This window comes from Dendrobates tinctorius, unplaced genomic scaffold, assembly GCF_039654945.1.
Source record: "Dendrobates tinctorius isolate UK_male_01 unplaced genomic scaffold, ASM3965494v1 ptg000357l, whole genome shotgun sequence".
Taxonomy (NCBI): Eukaryota; Metazoa; Chordata; class Amphibia; order Anura; family Dendrobatidae; genus Dendrobates; species Dendrobates tinctorius.
Window position 1 is genome coordinate 1,346,602 of NW_027362023.1, and position 18,938 is coordinate 1,365,539.

Below are 18,938 nucleotides of genomic sequence, written 5' to 3' on the forward strand. Positions count from 1 at the left end.
TCATCACCTCCATGATTCTCATCACCTCCCTGATTGTCATCACCTCCATGATTGTCATCACCTCCCTGATTGTCATCACCTCCATGATTCTCATCACCTCCCTGATTGTCATCACCTCCATGATTGTCATCACCTCCATGATTGTCATCACCTCCCTGATTGTCATCACCTCCATGATTGTCATCACCTCCATGATTGTCATCACCTCCATGATTGTCATCACCTCCATGATTGTCATCACCTCCATGATTGTCATGCCTTTGTAATATTGAATTGTAGCCTGTTGATAACATTGAATCACTGTGTTGTGATAACTTATCCACCAGAGCCATCTGCTGACAATGTTCTCATTACAGCTTTACTTTCTGCTTCATTGCAGTTAATCTTTGCTCATCGAGGCTTCCGTAGTTTCCCATCAGCCTCTGCATTAGCCCTGCCCCTTCTCCTCCAGCAGCCATCTTGGCCTCATGGATGCTGATCATCTCTCCCTGATTTTCAGCCCACCTGGTTGTTTGCCTCCACATAGCAGTCGGTGAGTTATTATGTCCCCTTGTCAGAGCTCACCATATTGTCTGATGTAGCTGCTCTGTTCTATATTTTCTTCTGCCATGTGGTGTCGTTACGCTGTGTCCTGTACCATACATAATGCTATGTACTTTAGATGCGTTGTGTGCCTTGTACTGAGTACTTTTAGTTTTCTTGTAGTTTTACACTGAACCTATCAATAAAAGATGTAAAGGACCCCCTGCGTCTACCTCAGTGCATCGATAGGAAAAGGTTTGGCTGTCCGTCAACTCGCTTTTCTTAAGCACAAAGTTGAGGGTACCCGAACAATGATGTCATCACCTCTGAAGGACAGAGAGGGTCCAATGTGCAGCGCCAGGAACCCCGATACCTGACCATTCGGTGTACGCTGTTCCTCTACTGGGGTCCTTCCCTTCTAAGTCGCGCAGCACCTAGTGCAGTCACTTCTCATCCCCACATGGCAGCTTCAGGTGTTTTCTCTTTGATGTCCCGACCCACAAGAAAACAAGCAGCTCATGCCATCATCCGCCTAAGCTTGGCATTTACTGTATATAAAGCCTGTCATCAAACTGCGACCGACTACCTGTACAGCGGTCGTGGCCCTGGAATATGGGGCAAGGAGAACGTGAGTTTGCTTTATAAAAATACATACACTGAGGAACAGCAAGGGGTTAACTGTCTATAGGAGCAGCGGGGCCATCAATGGTCTACAACAGTGGAGAGGCTGAGGGCCTGAATGTGAGAATGGAGCCCCTGTAATGGGGCATCAGACGAGGGCCCCAGCACTGACCCACCGGGAAGTTATAGGACCATATCTGGAGGTGTTTTCCAGGCTGAGAAAAACCAATGCATTATAAGCAGACTGGCCGCCCCCCACGCATCCCTTTAACCCAAGGATCAGCAAGATCACAAGTCTCTGCGCTTCGCCAGAATCGATAGTCTTCGGACCGGTGGATGATGGTGTCGTGAAGGTTTCGTTCTGTCGTGGGAATGATGGAGGGGAGATGAGCGTCTACTTGAGCTCTGCGTCCTGGTGTCAGCAATACGTTTACTTATGGAAACCCTAAGTGTTCTGTACTGGGAAGGGTGAGAAGCCAATGGTGGGGGCTGTGTGCGTGTCATGGCGGCTAGTGAGGTCTTCTCTACACCCCTAATCTCTCTGTTGGTTGTGTTACAGTCCTCCTTCCAGGAGGCAGTGGGACAGCGCTCCACGGTACCAGGCTCTGGAGTGGGAGAGCGAGAGAGCAAAGCCCATAACAGGGTCTGAAATAGAAGAAATTTGAAGATTAAATGATCGAAAACCCAACAACCAAACACAAGGCATCACGACCTGGATCAATGCTCCAGCCACATCCAGAGCTGCGCTTATAATTCTGCTGCGTCAGAGCTGAGCAGGCGGCAATGCAATGTAGATACGACTATGCTGCACATAAAATAAAACAAGAACGCAGAAACCACAGAAGAAGGAACGTGTCTTCAGTGACGTCAGATGCTCTGAAACGCGTTTCCTCACAATGTGCTCGTCTGTCCTTAGAGGAAAAACTTGTGTAATTCTGATTCATTTGTTGTGAAATGAATCGAGGTCTCCGGCTGGAAGAAACTGTCCGGATCATGATGTTCCTGGGTGACTGCAGGCGTATTGCAAGAGAGCGGCGCCCGCACGTGAACAGGTGACGGCACGTTGTGTTTGTCAGGACAGGATATTTGAGTAAGATTAAAAGGGTCAAGAGGCCACTGTTCACACAAGCCACCTTCCCAGCAATCACAACAGCAACACACAAAGATCATAGTGAGAAGAGAACGTCATCCATGGCCGACAACCCTGACCACATCCACACGTTATGTAAATGAGAGGTTGTCAGCCCCGCGCCCTGGCAATGACATTACTGATATGATATGATCAGACATGAGACCACTCACCTTATACCACAGCATCAGCTCCTCATCTGTCACTGCTGACAACCCACCTGTCTACATGTGAGAGGTTGTCAGCCCTGCCCCTCTCACATCTGTTATTTTCTGTTTTAAGTGGAGATCCCTTTAAAGGGGTTGTATAATCTGTTTTACAAACGCGATGTAATCTTACCCACTTGATATGATGAGACAACCCCATTAAAGGCATCGAGCGCTTTCTGTTACTGTGGAGATTTCCATGGACAACGGACCCTGAGGAATGCTGGATATTGGCACAGGATCTTCTGTGTTCTCACCTCGTTAGAACAGGCCACAGTCCTTCAGGTTTTCTTTGATGATGATGTCTGTGACGGCGTCAAACACAAACTTGACGTTCTCTGTGTCCGTGGCGCAGGTCATGTGGCTGTAAATTTCCTTTACGTCTCTTCGCATATTCAGCTCCAGGAACTGAGTCTTGATGTAGTTCCCAGCATCTTCATATGTGTTAGGACCTGGGTAATGACAAAGGCAAAGACATGAAGTCTTCACCACTCCACCGAAACCGCACTAACCAAAATTTCTAACGCGTTACTGCCAAAGCTGACAGACAATTCTCTATTCTCCTCCTTGTAGTCCTGTCCTCTTCCTTCAACACAATCAACCGCTCCCTCCTGCTACAAATCTTCTCTTCCCTCGGTATCACAGATCTTTCCCTCTCCTGGATCTCCTTATACGTTTCTAACCACACATTTAGCATCTCCCACTCCGATAACCACCTTCTCATCCCGTTTTCTTCACGTTGTGTCCCTCAAGGCTTTGTCCTGGGACCCCTTCTCTTGTCACTTTACCTTTGGCCTGGGTCAACTCAAAGTCTCATGGCTTCGGGTACCATCTACATGCTGATGACACTCAGATCTACCTTTCTGGCCAAGACGTCACTTCTCTGCTGTCCAAAATCCCAGAGTGTCCATCAGCCATATCCTCCTTCTCTTCTCATTTCCTAAAACTCAATCAGACCAAACCTGAACTCATTGCCTTTCCTCCATCTCACCTAAACTGAAAGTGAGAAAATACAGATTAGGTATTATAAAAAAAATTTTGACAGCAAGGCAGTGGGGCTGATCACTGAGTGGAACAGGCTGCCACGAGAGGTGGTGAGTTCTCATTCAATGGAAGTCTTCACACAGAGGCTAGACAGACATCTGTATGAGATGGTTTAGTGACTCCTGCAATGAGAAGGGGGTTGGACATGAGGACCCTGGAGATCCCGATGACCCTGGGGTTCCCAATGACCCTGGAGGTCCCTTCCAACTCTAACATTCAAAATTTAAACTTGCCTACCTGATCTATCATAATAAATTCCATCACACTTTTCCTTTACTAGAAATCCACTGCCTTGGAATAACCCTCAACTCTGTCCTTCACACCGCACAGCCAAGCTCTCGCCACCTCCAACTCAAAAAGATTTCCAGAATCTCAACCCTCAATCTACAAAATGTTAATGCAACATCCTCCTCTGTGGCCTACCTTCTAACACTCTCGCTTCTTTCTAGTCCGTCCTTAACTCCGCTGCCCGACTAATTTACCTCGCTCCTCTCTTCAAATCCCTTCGCTGGCTCCTAATTCCCCAACGTATCTAGTGCAAACTGTTAACATTGACCTACAAAGCTGTCCAAAATCTGTCTCCTCCAAATATCTCTGAACCAGTCTACCGCTATCTTACAATATGTAATCTCCTTTTCTCACAAAACCTCCTGCTATCCTCCATACTTATACGTTCCTCACTCAACTGCCTCCAAGACTTCTCCCTAATTTCCCCCATCCTCTGGAATTCTGTGCCTCAACATGTCCAATTGTCCACCACATTCGGAACTTTCAGATGGAACTTGAAAACCCATCTCTTAAAAAAAGATACAGCCTGCAATGACCCCACTGCCACCTCAACACCACCGGATCAGCCACTTCACCACCACCAGAGCTGCCACCTCACCACCATCGAAGCTGACACTTCACCACCACCAGAGCTGCCACCTCACCACCACTGAAGCAACCACTTCACCACCACCAGAGCTGCCACCTCACCACTATCGGAGATGCCACTTCATCACCACCAGAGTTGCCACCTCACCACCACCAGAGTTGCTACCTCAACACCAGTAAAGCAGCCACCTCAACACCACCGGAGCAACCACTTCACAGCCACCAGAACTGCCACTTCAACACCAACGGAGCTGCCACTTCAACACCACCAGAGCTGCCACTTCAATACCACCAGAGCTGCCACCTCACCACCACTGAAGCAACCACTAACCACCACCAGAGCTGCCACTTCACCACCACCACCAGAGTTACTATCTCACCACCACCACTAGAGCTGCCACCTCAGCACCACCAGAGCTGGTACCGCACCAACACCAGAGATGCTGCAATCTCTCTAATCTTCTGCCTTTCCCCATTACTCTGCAGACTGTAAGCCCATAAGGGCAGGGTCCTCTCCGCTATGTACCTGTCTATCTTTGTTAGTTTGTCCTCTGTAATTTATATTTCTATTTTGTATGTTACCCCTTCTCATTTACAGCAGCGGGAATCAATGGTGCTATAGAAATAAATAATAATAATAATAATAATAATAATAATAATAATAATAATAATAATAAAGTAGTCAGGTTGTGATTGGGGTGAAATGTGCTGAGCCCTCCATGCACTCCCCTCACCATCATAGTCTGGGAAGCAGATGCTCAGATGGGCCTTCTTGATCTTTTCTGTGAAGACATCTTTCTTGTTCAGGAAAAGTACAATGGAAGTTGTGGCGAAGTAACGGTGGTTACAGATACTGTTGAAGAGGTGTAGGCTTTCATGCATTCGGTTCTGCAAGAGAAGAAAGGAAGAAGCATCCTGAAGACACTGCAGATGTTCCACAAGTATCTAGAAACTAAAGGGAAATACCACGTGGCCAATCTTTCTCTCCACAATGTCATCTGTGCCATACCCTGTAAATGGCTGGCCAGTCTTGCCAAAGACCAAGGGTCTGGATGACATCTAATGTGTATGAGGCCATTACTCTTTGCTGATGTTTTATGAGGCATTGGATTTCTTACTTAAAGGGGTTTTGTCTCTTGTAGTATGGCCGTTTGCAGAAATCTGAAGTTGTGAGAACAAATGTGATCATGAAATGATGATGGATGGCATTTTAGGAGGCCATTCAGTAGACACTACTATTTCCCTGGTATCTCTATTAGGCCTGTTTCACACTTCCGTTTTTTCAAATCCGTCAAAATCCGTTGTTTTCCGTAAAAAAACGGATCCGCCATTTTTTGCAGGATCCGTTTTTTTGTCCCATAGACTTCCATTACGGTTACCGCGGATCCGTCAAAAAAACGGATCCGTTTTTAAAAAAACGGATCCGTTTGCATCAGTTTCCGTCAAAAAAACGGAAACGGATCCGTTTGGCGGACACAAAAACGGAAGTGTGAAACAGGCCTTACACTATAAATATAAGTGGATTTGACACATGGACAGGTTCACAGTAACATTGACCGGTCATTTACCACTTCGTCGTCTTCCACCAGGACCATATCGTACGCACTGAGAGCAGCAATAAATATTATGCAGGTGACACCTTCAAAGCAGTGGATCCACTTCTTGCGCTCGGATCGCTGACCTCCCACATCAAACATCCTGCAACAAAGAGGCACATGTAAGGCGGTCCAAGTGTGGGGAAGGTGACTTGACGGACAGGCGTGACTGGTAGAAGGAGGGGACGGTTTGTGCACTAGTGACAGAGATTGACAGGTTAGAAAGGTAACAGCAGGGAAAGACAGAAAAGGGAGTGCAGTACCGCAAAATGACCACAAGATGGCAGGGGAGAGTAGTACAGGACTTAACATTAGCTTAGGGCTTAGGAATCCGCTTAGTCATGTGGGGTGGGGAGATAGGAGCCCGGGTGGGAAATTCCCCTGTGAGAGAGGGGATAAATAGAAGAAGGCGGGGCTCCAGGAGAGGTTTAGTCCGGGAGAAGCTCAGAAGAAGACGGAGAAAGTGAGAAGAGCTCGGCCAGGAGGACGGACAAAGGAGAGACAGTCAGGGGGGGGTGGCCCTGACCCGACGGACTGCAGGACAGCAAGGAGAAGAGGCAGCCAGGGGGGAGACCCTGACTCGACGTACCGCAAGACAGACGAGGCCCCGGGGGTACCGATCGGAAGACGACCTCAGGCAGGTGACGCGCTGGGGGTAGATTGGTCTAGGACTGCCCCCAGTGAAAGATCCGCGAGGTGCGTTACTGCGACTGGAGCTGAAGAATAGGTACCCGGGCCTGGCGATACAGTGGTGTAAAGAAGCTGCGGTGCGTGTTTGGTGGTCGTCAGGAGGACGACAAATAAATCCGGAACTGTTACAAGTGGAAGCTGTCTCCGTCTCATCTTTGCCTCGTCTGGTAAGCAGTGGCCCACCCCCCTAGCCCGGCCCCCTACCACATTTGACGTAGTCGGCAGGATCGCCGCCGCTAATACGACACCTTCCGCGGCAGGCCTGCGTTTGAGGAACCTAGAAGGACTTGGACTGTTCCTCTGTGGATTACAAGTGCCTGTGGATTACAAACACCTGTGGATTACAAATCGCTGATCTGTGGATTAAAATTTGGAAACTGTGTTCCGGATCCTTGCTTGTCATCGGAGGATCTGGGGTGGTACGAAAGCCAGACAACGGGCGGAGAGGAGGAGCGACTGCGGGACCGCGGGAGCGGCCGCTGAAGACATCGCCAGGGAGCCTCCCCGCGGGATCCCCCATCCTGGAGGCTAGCCCCGCCTGACGGCAGGGTGAAGAACGGAGGCTGCGGGAAGAGCCGTGGGATGACGTGTTGGAGGCCGCAGTGCTGGGGAAGGTGAGCGTTCCCCCGGCTCTGCCGGCAGCTCCGCATGCGGCCCCCACCACCCGGCCGCACCGCGCGGCCTCCTGTACTCCTGGAGGCTCGGCCGCAGAGGACTCGGTGGCCTCCGCCAGGCTGATCGATGCCCCTGCTCCCGTCCCAGAGCCACCCTGCCCGGCGGCGCCATGTCCGGTGTCGCCGGTGCGGAACTGCCACGTCCCCGAACCACCCCGCCCGGCGGCGCCACGTCCGATGTCGCCGGTGCGGATCCAGTCCGCGGCCGACGCTGCTGCGTTCCCCCTTTCAGCAGTGGCCCCGTCCATGAAGCCGGCCGCTACTCCGGCCCCATCTGCAACTCTGGTTGCGGACTGCTCCGCAGCCGCCCCTGGTTCAATCGCAGCACTGGCCGCGGCCTACCCGGTGGCACCCCCCACGGCCGCCTCTGCCTTGCTCATGGTTCCAGCTGCGGCCTGCTCACCAATGTCCGCGGCCGCCTCTGCTGCACACCATACCGCGGCTGCGTCCTGCCCATCAAGGTCCCCGGCTGCTCCGGATTGCGGCTTCAGCCGGGTCATCCGGCTCCGCCGCCTCTGCGGAGCCGTCTGCTAACCACGCTAGCAGGCCCCAGCTTCGCCGCTCCGCTTCTCATTGGTCCACGACCCCGGTCCCTCACCTGCGGTTGGAGCTGCAGGAGCTGGGGGCCGGACGGAGCGAAGCCACCACATCGAAAGAGATGAGTGCGTCCGCGCCGCCACCAGTGGTGGACTGCTGGTTCCCAGGTAGAGAACTGGCACGGAACGCGCGCCGTGGAACCACTTTCGGCCCCTTCTATCCCTTTTGACTCATCTCTCAGGAGGGAGATGGCCCCTGAGCCCTGGGCAAAAAAAAAAAAGCACTCAGGGCTCGGGAACAGTCGAGACATCCCGGGAACCTCACGACTGTGGGGTTCCCCTGCTGGACTGGCGCAACATCTGCCGTCAGGAGATGGCCCGGACTGTTGGGATTTCGTTGCACCGTTGTGCAGGCCTAAAGAGGACAGTTATGCGTCCAAAGTTGAGGAAAAGGTTTATTGTTTTCTCCTGATACAGCGGGGATGTGGGAAAAAGTGCTAATGTTAAAGGGAGGGGGAGTAGTTCCATTTTATGTTTGAAAATAATGTGTTTAACGAAGGAGTTAGGGAAAAAAGAGAGAAAGGAAGAGAAAGAAAAGGGGGTTGCTCCGGTTGAGTAACTCCTATTGTTAATAGAATAGTGGTAATCATATATATGGTATGTTAAAGTTGATTTAATAAGTAGTGTGTTTAACAAAAAATGTATGTAACAGGTTCCGGGTACGAGGTAGTTGTGACGAAGACGCCGACCATGACTCTTTTAATGAAGGATGAGGAGATGAGAGATATCGAACCAGACAGTGGTCCCAAGTCAGATCCCCGACACCACGGACACCCCAAAAAGGAAGAAATGGTTGAAGGTAGTGGAAGGGGAGAGCAGTGGGAGGTACACGCCGTAGAGTAGTCTGGGTGGACCTCGCCAACCCAAAAGAAGTTGTCACGTGGCGTGCGCGCTGGCGGGTAGCAGTAGGCTGCTCGGAGCATGGTGCTCCTAGTTTAGTTCGGTCCCCGTGGTGGGTGTGGCCCAACGACCGTTCCAACAACAGACTGTGGATAAGATTCAGAACGACATAGGTAGAACGTACGATTGTCGGGACGACAATGGACAAAGGGTGGAGGAGTGTGGGGAAGGTGACTTGACGGACAGACGTGACTGACACAGATTGACAGGTTAGAAAGGTAACAGCAGGGAAAGACAAAAGGGAGTGCAGTACCGTGAAATGACCACAAGATGGCAGGGGAGAGTAGTACAGGACTTAACATCAGCTTAGGGCTTAGGAATCCGCTTAGTCATGGGGGGCGGGGAGATAGGAGCCCGGGTGGGAAATTCCCCTGTGAGAGGGGATAAATAGAAGAAGGCGGGGCTCCATGAGAGGTTTAGTCCCGGGAGGAGCTCAGAAGAAGACGGAGAAAGTGAGAAGAGCTCGGCCAGGGGGACGGACAAAGGAGAGACAGTCGGGGGTGGCCCTGACCCGACGGACTGCAGGACAGGCAAGGAGAAGAGGCAGCCAGGGGGGAGACCCTGACTCGACGTACCGCAAGACAGACGAGGCCCCGGGGGTACCGATCGGAAGACGACCTCGGGCAGGTGACGCGCTGGGGGTAGATTGGTCTAGGACAGCCCCCAGTGAAAGATCCGCGAGGTGCGTTACTGCGACTGGAGCTGAAGAATAGGTACCCGGGCCTGGCGATACAGTGGTGTAAAGAAGCTGTGGTGCGTGTTTGGTGGTCGTCAGGAGGACGACAAATAAATCCGGAACTGTTACAAGTGGAAGCTGTCTCCGTCTCATCTTTGCCTCGTCTGGTAAGCAGTGGCCCACCCCCCTAGCCCGGCCCCCTACCACACAAGCAGAGGTGACAGGGTCCTACCCTGATAACAACCCAGTGTTACCTGTCCATCATCATCACCATATGGCCAACATACCTAAAGTTCAGATCTTTAAAACCAAATTGTGTTTCAATGATACCAGTGGTCTTCACTCGGGACCTGAGGACATCTTGTTCAGTGGGGACATACCCTGGGGTCACCAGTCTTTCCAGGTCATTCAGATAACTGAAAAAGAATTAGGATACTCTTTATATATGTCTACGTGTAATACCCGACAGTGAGCAGACCAAGTCACTGGAATGTCAACCACTTTGAGTGAAATCTGCCTGGTCAACCAGCAATCAAGAACTATGGAGAACTTAACTGCCAATCTACTAAAATACTTACTATCCTGCTGAATCATTGAGCTGATATTCAGATGCACGATCGAAGCACGCCTGGATACCCGTATCTTTCCAAAGGCGTCCGATGATGTCCGACATCTCTTTCGGCATGGCGCCTTCATCGATGGTGTCTGCCAAGTGCATGAGTTTTCGGGAATCATCCTGGAAACAAGAAGCACTGATAATCCTTCGTCTTACAGCTTTGTGATGGTTTGGAGGGAGCTGAGCACCGTCTCTACTGTCTGGGGACAGTGGTATAGCCTAAGCCCTTGTACACTGAGGACTCTTAGTGGCCACTTTATGGCTATGGATGATTTGTCGTGTAATGTTCTGTGCTTTCAGCAACGTTCAAGCTCTCTGCTGATGCCTCACCTGTCGCGCAGGGTCACCATATTGGATGTTCAGTGTGTTCATAGCTCTGACGATGGCCAGCATCGACTGAAGCGTGTTACCATAAATAATGGAGATAAACTCCAGGCATTCTTCCAGGGAGTAACCATCCTGATGAATAATTCTGAAGGAAAAAGAACAACACATATAAAAGTGTAATAAAACAGAGGAACTGAAGGAACAAGCCTGTCACCGAGTCTAGGAAGAAGGTGGATGTGTAGAGATAGACAGATATTAGATGGACAGGAGATGGCTTGAGGCTCTCGTCTGCTGCACCTACTCCATCATCTCTCACTACCATCCTACCTGAGTTTTCCATTCTTCCACTGACTTCTTGGTGCCCAAATACATTAGACTGTAGTTGATGGAAATGGACAATTTCAACCATATTGAACATTTAATTTAACAGTGAATAATTATTTTTGCAGACTAATCCCGGACCACCACTGTTCTGAAATGAAATCAGCAGTTTCCATTTTTCGTCTGATTGTCCATTGAAACCATTTTCATTGAATGAAAGATCTTACATCCATTAACAATCTTACTTCGATAGAATATTTCCAGGCTGATCGTTGGTCCATCGCCCATTGTCACAGAAAGTGTATGGGAAGTTTGACCAAATTTAAAAGCCAGCATGGATTTAAATGTGTGAAGACCACCAAGCATATTATTGTCGGCCGAACCTGCCAATATTGATGGGTACAAACAATATTGTGATATTGGTATCCCCCACAACAGATGTCAGGAGAGATGACGATCAGACATGTCTGATGTCGGACCGCCAATAACTTTGTTCTCTTAACACGTAAGTCACTGACAGAGATGTCTGGTAGCAACTCTGATAGAGAATGCAGGAGCTCAGCAGAGCGAGTGCTCCCATGTATGGAGAAGTTAAGAAGTTGGATGAGATCGCTGCGCCCCACCCCCCAACCATCATTCACCAGAAGTTATCTATAATTTATGGGGGGGCTAAAGGCTCAATCTGCATCAGACCCTTTACCAGAAGATTGTTTGATCAACGACTGCCATCGATCAACTTGTATGGATATGGATATCTTAAGCCTAAAGCTGGCCACACACATTAGAAGCATTGTTCAGCAGACAGCCATCTTCACCTTCTTTCCCATAGAGAGGAGCACTTGTTTGGCCAAACTCTCCTGCGTTCTCTGTGAGAAAGCCAGCGACTTACACAATGGCCAGCAGCTCATCTCCGGGTGAACAATGCGATCAGTAGACCAAAATTGGACTTGCACGATCAACATCCTTTCTGACCATCAGTCAGCTGGCGACCCATACACATTAGACCCTTGGCTAAACCATTTGTGTATGGGGGCCATAACATCCTCCATAATGTGATTCTTCCACTTCTGTCCGCAACTCTCCTCTCAACTTACACCAGTTTTCTGAGATGCACTACCACAGACAGTCAGATTATTTACCGACATCCCCAGTGCACCCTAAAGCCACAATATGCGCCAGGACTATACTAACGCCACCACTACTGAGTGTATAACTGTAATGGCTGGTTGTCTGTACACCTGACCTCTGATATGTACAGCGCTGCGGAATATGTTGCTGCTATATATGAGACAGATCACTGTGCATCGTACTCACTTCATCTGTTTTACAATGGTGCTTTTCCCAGATTCTCCAGCTCCTATAATATGAAGAATAAAAACATGTCAAGCACAGTTTGCTTCTCTTTTTCATAATCATAGATGGTGGGTGAGATCCCACCTGATCCTTGGGTGTGGTGAGATCCCACCTGATCCCTGGGTGTGGTGAGATCCCACCTGATCCTTGGGTGTGGTGAGATCCCACCTGATCCTTGGGTGTGGTGAGATCCCACCTGATCCCTGGGTGTGGTGAGATCCCACCTGATCCTTGGGTGTGGTGAGATCCCACCTGATCCCTGGGTGTGGTGAGATCCCACCTGATCCCTGGGTGTGGTGAGATCCCACCTGATCCCTGGGTGTGTTGAGATCCCACCTGATCCCTGGGTGTGGTGAGATCCCACCTGATCCCTGGGTGTGTTGAGATCCCACCTGATCCCTGGGTGTGGTGAGATCCCACCTGATCCCTGGGTGTGGTGAGATCCCACCTGATCCCTGGGTGTGGTGAGATCCCACCTGATCCTTGGGTGTGGTGAGATCCCACCTGATCCCTGGGTGTGGTGAGATCCCACCTGATCCCTGGGTGTGGCGAGATCCCACCTGATCCCTGGGTGTGTTGAGATCCCACCTGATCCTTGAGTGTGGTGAGATCCCACCCGATCCCTGGATTTGGTTACTGTATGGATTTCTTGCAGATTTCTGCACCACAGTCTCGTGCATGATGGGATTTTCCCTGTGTAACCATTTGTTTGCGCCTGTGATTAGCGGCGTCAGAATCTGAGAGCTTCATGCTAAGAACATGGCGGCTTAAGCCCCCCTCATACTCTTTAGATGTCTGTTGGCTGAATGACGTATCGGTCGATCGTTCGGAAGCAGCCATCTCGTTTGGCCGAGTGCTCGTGTTCTCAAGGAGATAAGCACCGGTGGACATCTCTGCCGGCAGCTTATCTCGGTGTGAACCAAATGATCAGCAAAACCAGCCATGCTATGTCGCCATGTTCCCTGGGATCACTTGCCGGTGCCCTCGTACACCGTCTAATGTGTGGGGTCTGGAGGAGCGCACATTAGTGTGGGTGTCGGGGTGACAGCGGCCTCATGTCTGCAGGTTGTTTGTGGCTCTGAGTGTACAATGTTCTGTAGCTTCAGGACATATGGAACGGACATGCAACCTCAGCAGCTGCACCGGGGCCACCGCCACGCCTCTACTACATTGTAAGGGGCCGAGATGACGGAGCGGCTCACAATTATGGGGGATTGTTACTCAGATGTAGGGGCTTGTGGCGAGCGAGGGTCTGTACACTGTTCTGCCATGCCAGCATGTCTCTGATGATGACTAAGGGCCACATAGGGCTTACCGATGGCACGTATCTGCGATTACTGCACCGACCTTCTACTTAATCTTAAGATTTTGTGTCTAAGGTCGGAGCAGGTTTAATGGGATAGAAGACTTGTATCCAGGATCAGCCACCGGGTATCCCCCCCCTCCACCCGATTATATGGTGAGACGACAGGGCTCAGAGCCGACACGAGACGGCTGGAGCGGTAATTATAATGCCCCCTAATGTAATGGAGGAAGCACCTAAACATCTGCTATTGTGCAGACTTAATCCCATGCAGGGTCGGACGGGACGGCACAAGCCCAGCAGGTTCATTGACTCTGGGCCTCTGGTCAGATAGATACTAATATTCTCTCCGCTGCTTCCATGTAATAACTTTGTAGTTTGTTGATTGAGAAGCTGCAGCCCCAGGGGTCCTCCGGGGGATTGTCCTGGGGGCCAGTCCGAGCCTGACCCCATGTATAAACTGCCTGCCTTTATAGATGAGCAAACCTGAATTTAACATTAGGGGTCCATACCGGTCACTCAGAGTCTGGTGTAAAACTCCGAAGAATGTTTGGAGGTCCGGGGGAGTACGGAGAGAGATTCTCTCGAAGTTCAGGTCTCCATTGTTATCAATGGGGTTCTGGTTCAAGTTCAGGAACAATTCTGGTACCCGAACCAAACTTTAGACTAAAGTTTGGGTTGGGTACCAGAACCCGAACTTCCACGGGTCCACTCATCCCTACCCTCCTTGTATCCTCTTCAGTCTGGGATTTCTCACCAATTTTCCCATTTTCTGTTTCTTCATCACAATCTCAGGCTCTTTAGCTCAGCTCTCACTTTGAGCCTCAATCATCATGAAACTGGGAGTATCATAGCCAAAACATCGAGCCCTGGCTTCCGATGACAACTGTGGATCCACACTGCACCATGGCTTCCGTTACAGACAGACAATGCGGTGCTAGTTTGAATAGAGCCCTAGGGTCAGTGTCAGTCCGGCCCATAGTTATTGAGCCCTCCATCATTGTCAGCATTTCCATAGGAGGAGGATTCAGAAGACATGGCTGCCCCAACCCTGGATTGTGTGTTCCCTAAGGTCTACCATATTATGCTTCTCACTAGATGACCTGCGTCGCGCTGCGCTGCTATCTCTCAGGAAGTCGTGGTCGGAGGCGCCATGTTTGACTGTTGGGGTAAGCACTGGCGGACTCGCTGATCCTTGCTTTCCCATCCGCTGATACGGGGGGTCAGTGCTGTGGGTGTCACTCATCTGTGTTGGCAGCTCCTGGCCACAGTGGGCATCTGCTGACACTCGTCCAGTGGGTAAGGCCATGTTATATGACTGTGGGCCTGGAATGGCCCTGGTTGCGGCCTCTGCACTATTATATGAATGCACATAGTAATATAAGGACAGTGTAACAACCCTGCTGGCATCACTGCATGACCTCCCAGCCCCCGCACACCAACTCACTTTCTCCTTCAAACCATGCTGTGAAATCTGTCTGTTGCCAGCCCTGAGCTCCAGGTGCTATGCCTCTTGTTTTCCTGCTTGCTCTCCATGTTTCCTGTGTGTATAGGGGGCGGCGCCTGAACTCTCTGGTGCTTATGCAGTCTGGGTGCACCTGGCTAATGGGTCCCTGACCAATCACCTAGAGCCCTGGACTATTTAGCTCCGCCACAACCTCTGAAACATTGCCTGTGCAATGTCTAAACTCAGTTAGCTCCTTGCTGCTGAGCCAGCCAGGCCCTGTCCTATGTCTTGCCTTCTCTGAAGGCTCTTACTGCGTACTCTTGTGTCTTGGTACCTTGCCCAGCATTTCTCTGTCCGCCTGCCAGGAGGCAGAATATCCTGGCCCTTGAGTCTTGTTCCCAGTGCCTTGTCTGTTCTCTGTCCACCTGCCAGGAGGCAGAATATCCTGGTCCTTGTGTCTTTGTCCGTGTCTCTGTCTGAACTCAGTCTTACCTCTGTCTGTCAGTCTCCTTGTTTGTGGTTCCTTCTCTGCCGTGTCTTTCCTTGTGTCCTCCCTGTCTGTGCATCTGCACCCTCGCAGCTTTATCTGTGCATCTGCACCCTCGCAGCTTTATCTGTGCATCTGCACCCTCGCAGCTCTGTCTGCACAGCTCCCTAGCCGCTCTGCCTGCTCCGCACTCCTGCGGCTCTGCCTACCTGCACCTCCTGTGTGAACAGGTCCAAACCTGTTCCTTCATATACCACTCCTTCCTGCCTATATCCATACCTGCACCTCCTGTGTGAACAGGTCCAGATCCTGTTCCAGCATACACCACTCCCTCCTGCATACACCTGCTGTGTGAACAGGTCCCTACCTGCTCCTTCTCATACCACGCCAATCTGTCCTGTGTCTCCAAGCCGTGCCCGCCTGTCCTGTGTCTCCAAGCCGTGCCCGCCTGTCCTGTGTCTCCAAGCCGTGCCCGCCTGTCCTGTGTCTCCAAGCCGTGCCCGCCTGTCCTGTGTCTCCAAGCCGTGCCCGCCTGTCCTCTGTCTCCAAGCCGTGCCCGCCTGCCCTGTGTCTCAGCCGTGCCTGTCGTGTCTACCTGCCTGCCTGTTAGTCACACCTGTCAAAGTGACTTGTCCCCGAGTGGGACCAGCAGCCACAGCCAGACACCACCCTGGAGTGGCACCCGACAGCTATCTGCCGCACAAGCCTGACCTCACCATCAGAGGCTCCAGTGAAGACCGAGGTAGCTGCCGTAGTCACGCCCCTTCCAGGGTGGTCTGGTTTGTGGCACAGTGGGACCACAACCCCCCCGGCTCGCGCCATTCAGCCAAGGCGCAAGCGTGACAGACGGGATTTATATAAAATAAATATCAAAATCCACCAGCAGCAAAGCAAGAATGGGAAATGTTTGATCCCAGCGATATCGGGGCCAATAATGCAACAAGGTGTCGTCAGCAAAGCAGCGTCTCCCTGGCTGCAGTCAGACATCTAACAGCCCTGCACATATGTGTATCACCCCCAGACACACTTGTACCACCCCTACATATACATGTCCCACTCCTAGACATGCGTGTGCCACCCCCAGAAACATGTACCACCCCTACACGTACATGTCCCACCCTGCACATGTGTGCCACCCCTGGACATGTGTGTGCCACCCCTGTACATACGTGTACCACACCAACACATACGTGTCCCACCAGGAAATGCATGTGCCACCCCTACACATACGTGTGCCACCCCCCAGACAAACGTATACCACACCTACTCATAGGTATCCCACCCTGCACATGCGTGTGCCACCCCCAATCACACTTGTACCACCCCTACATATACATATCCCACTTCTGGACCTGCGTGTGCCACCTCTGCACATACGTGTGCCACCCCTAGACACACGTGTCCCACCCTGAAAATACGTGTACCACCCCTGGACATACATCTACCACTCCTGCAGATACGTGTGCCATCCCAGGACATACGTGTATTTCCACTGCACATATGTGTACCACCCCTGCACCGGCATGTATAATTTCTGCAGCTAATGCTGTGGCATCGATGATTGTAATGCGATCAGATTACTGTCCTCAAGGTGCCACATCCACAACATTGGGCTCTTCTGTCCTTAATCTGTTTGTAAACCGAACGCTAAGCAGAGGATTAATTTCCTCACCCAAATCCCAGAGCCGAACACCTGCGAGCAACAGCGGGGGCACAACCCGCAGCCCCAGAAATGGCTCCTACCGGCCCATCAGCCAGAGGACAGATAGATGAGCAATAGATAACAGATTAATAGATAATGGATTATTAGATAATAGATAAATAATAGATAGATAATGGATTGATAAAGAGATAATAGATGATACGTAATAATACGTAGATATCTTATAGATAAATAGATTATTAGATAGTAGGTAGATAAATAGACAATAGATAGATAATGGATAGATAATAGATTATTAGATAATAGACAGATAATAGGTAATTGATAGATAGATTCTTAGATATTAGAGAGATGATACAACAGTCAGACAGGTGACAGTGCTGGATACTGGCAGGACGGGTATCACACGGGGAGAGACACTGGTCGATGCTCTGGTCCGTCCTGCGGAGCGGCCACTTTCTCCTGCAGACAGGACATGGCTCCATGCACAGATGGATTGGTCGGATAGGATGGATATGAGATCACAGATGGATTGGTCGGATAGGATGGATATGAGATCACAGATGGATTGGTCGGATAGGATGGATATGAGATCACAGTTGGATTGGTCAGATAGGATGGATATGAGCTCACAGATGGATTGGTCGGAGAGGATGGATATGAGATCACAGATGGATTAGCCGGATAGGATGGATATGAGATCACAGTTGGATTGGTCAGATAGGATGGATATGAGCTCACAGATGGATTGGTCGGATAGGATGGATATGAGATCACAGATGGATTGGTCGGATAGGATGGATATGAGATCACAGTTGGATTGGTCAGATAGGATGGATATGAGATCACAGATGGATTGGTCGGATAGGATGGATATGAGATCACAGATGGGTTGGTCGGATAGGATGGATATGAGATCACAGATGGATTGGTCAGATAGGATGGATATGAGATCACAGATGGATTGGTCGGATAGGATGGATATGAGATCACAGATGGGTTGGTCGGATAGGATGGATATGAGATCACAGATGGATTGGTCGGATAGGATGGATATGAGATCACAGATGGATTGGTCAGATAGGATGGATATGAGATCACAGATGGATTGGTCGGATAGGATGGATATGAGATCACAGATGGATTGGTCGGATAGGATGGATATGAGATCACAGATGGGTTGGTCGGATAGGATGGATATGAGATCACAGATGGATTGGTCGGATAGGATGGATATGAGATGGAGTTTATTCTTGGTTTTGTTGCCCGGTCGCTGCCTCCTGCGCTTCTCCAGCGCTCTGGTCTATGATGGTGCCATGTGCAATATATGATTATTTGCGTTGGTGTCACTCACCCAGTAGGAGCAGTTTCACCGTCCTGGCGTCCTTCTCTGCGTCTTCCCTGAGTTTCTTCTCCAGTTCTCGGGAATGCTTCTCCTCGGCACTGGCTCCGGCTCCCATTATTCACGTGGCCCAATTCAAACCCTAGTGGAGAATATTCCTCCTTCCTCTGACGATCCTCCTTATGGGCCCGAGATTGGCAATCTGGCTGCGTGACCACCACTAGGACTGGCGAGGAATGAGTCCGGTCCCGCTGCCCTCCCTCCAAATCTCATCTGCTCTAATTCGCAATAGGATTTTACAGCCAGTGTGACTGTCGGGGGCCTATAGCGGCCAAGGACAGGTAACGCAGTGAGACAGGTGTATGTGTTGCTGAGCTCAGCTGAAGCCCATAGCTCCGAACAGAAGTGTCCTTATCCAGGGAAGAGGTTTATCTTAAATCTCTGTATACGCTGAGTCCAGGGAGGAAAGACTTACCCTGATCCTCCTGCACCAGCAGGTCCACAAATAGCACACACCTACGCCTTCTGTCTGCTGGCCAGCCATACACCC

At 50.6% G+C, this 18,938-nt stretch overlaps 1 protein-coding gene across 2 annotated transcripts in view; it reads right to left on the minus strand.

The window, feature by feature from the left end:
* Positions 1–1,049: 1,049 nt before the first annotated feature.
* The window catches only part of GNAT1 (G protein subunit alpha transducin 1), a 68,148-nt gene continuing 50,259 nt past the window's right edge, over positions 1,050–18,938 (minus strand). The window contains exons 1-9 of one of the 2 annotated variants that reach the window (XM_073562573.1): positions 18,401–18,791; positions 12,108–12,150; positions 10,476–10,617; positions 10,108–10,265; positions 9,817–9,945; positions 5,967–6,096; positions 5,133–5,286; positions 2,736–2,930; positions 1,050–1,788 (exon numbers count right to left, since the gene is read on the minus strand). In XM_073562573.1, coding sequence (XP_073418674.1) covers positions 2,740–2,930; positions 5,133–5,286; positions 5,967–6,096; positions 9,817–9,945; positions 10,108–10,265; positions 10,476–10,617; positions 12,108–12,150; positions 18,401–18,506 — 1,053 coding nt within the window. In that variant the 5' untranslated portion in view covers positions 18,507–18,791 and the 3' untranslated portion in view covers positions 1,050–1,788; positions 2,736–2,739. Of the gene's footprint in view, positions 1,789–2,735; positions 2,931–5,132; positions 5,287–5,966; positions 6,097–9,816; positions 9,946–10,107; positions 10,266–10,475; positions 10,618–12,107; positions 12,151–18,400; positions 18,792–18,938 lie in introns of those variants that run through there. The other variant, XM_073562574.1, reaches the window with a different exon arrangement.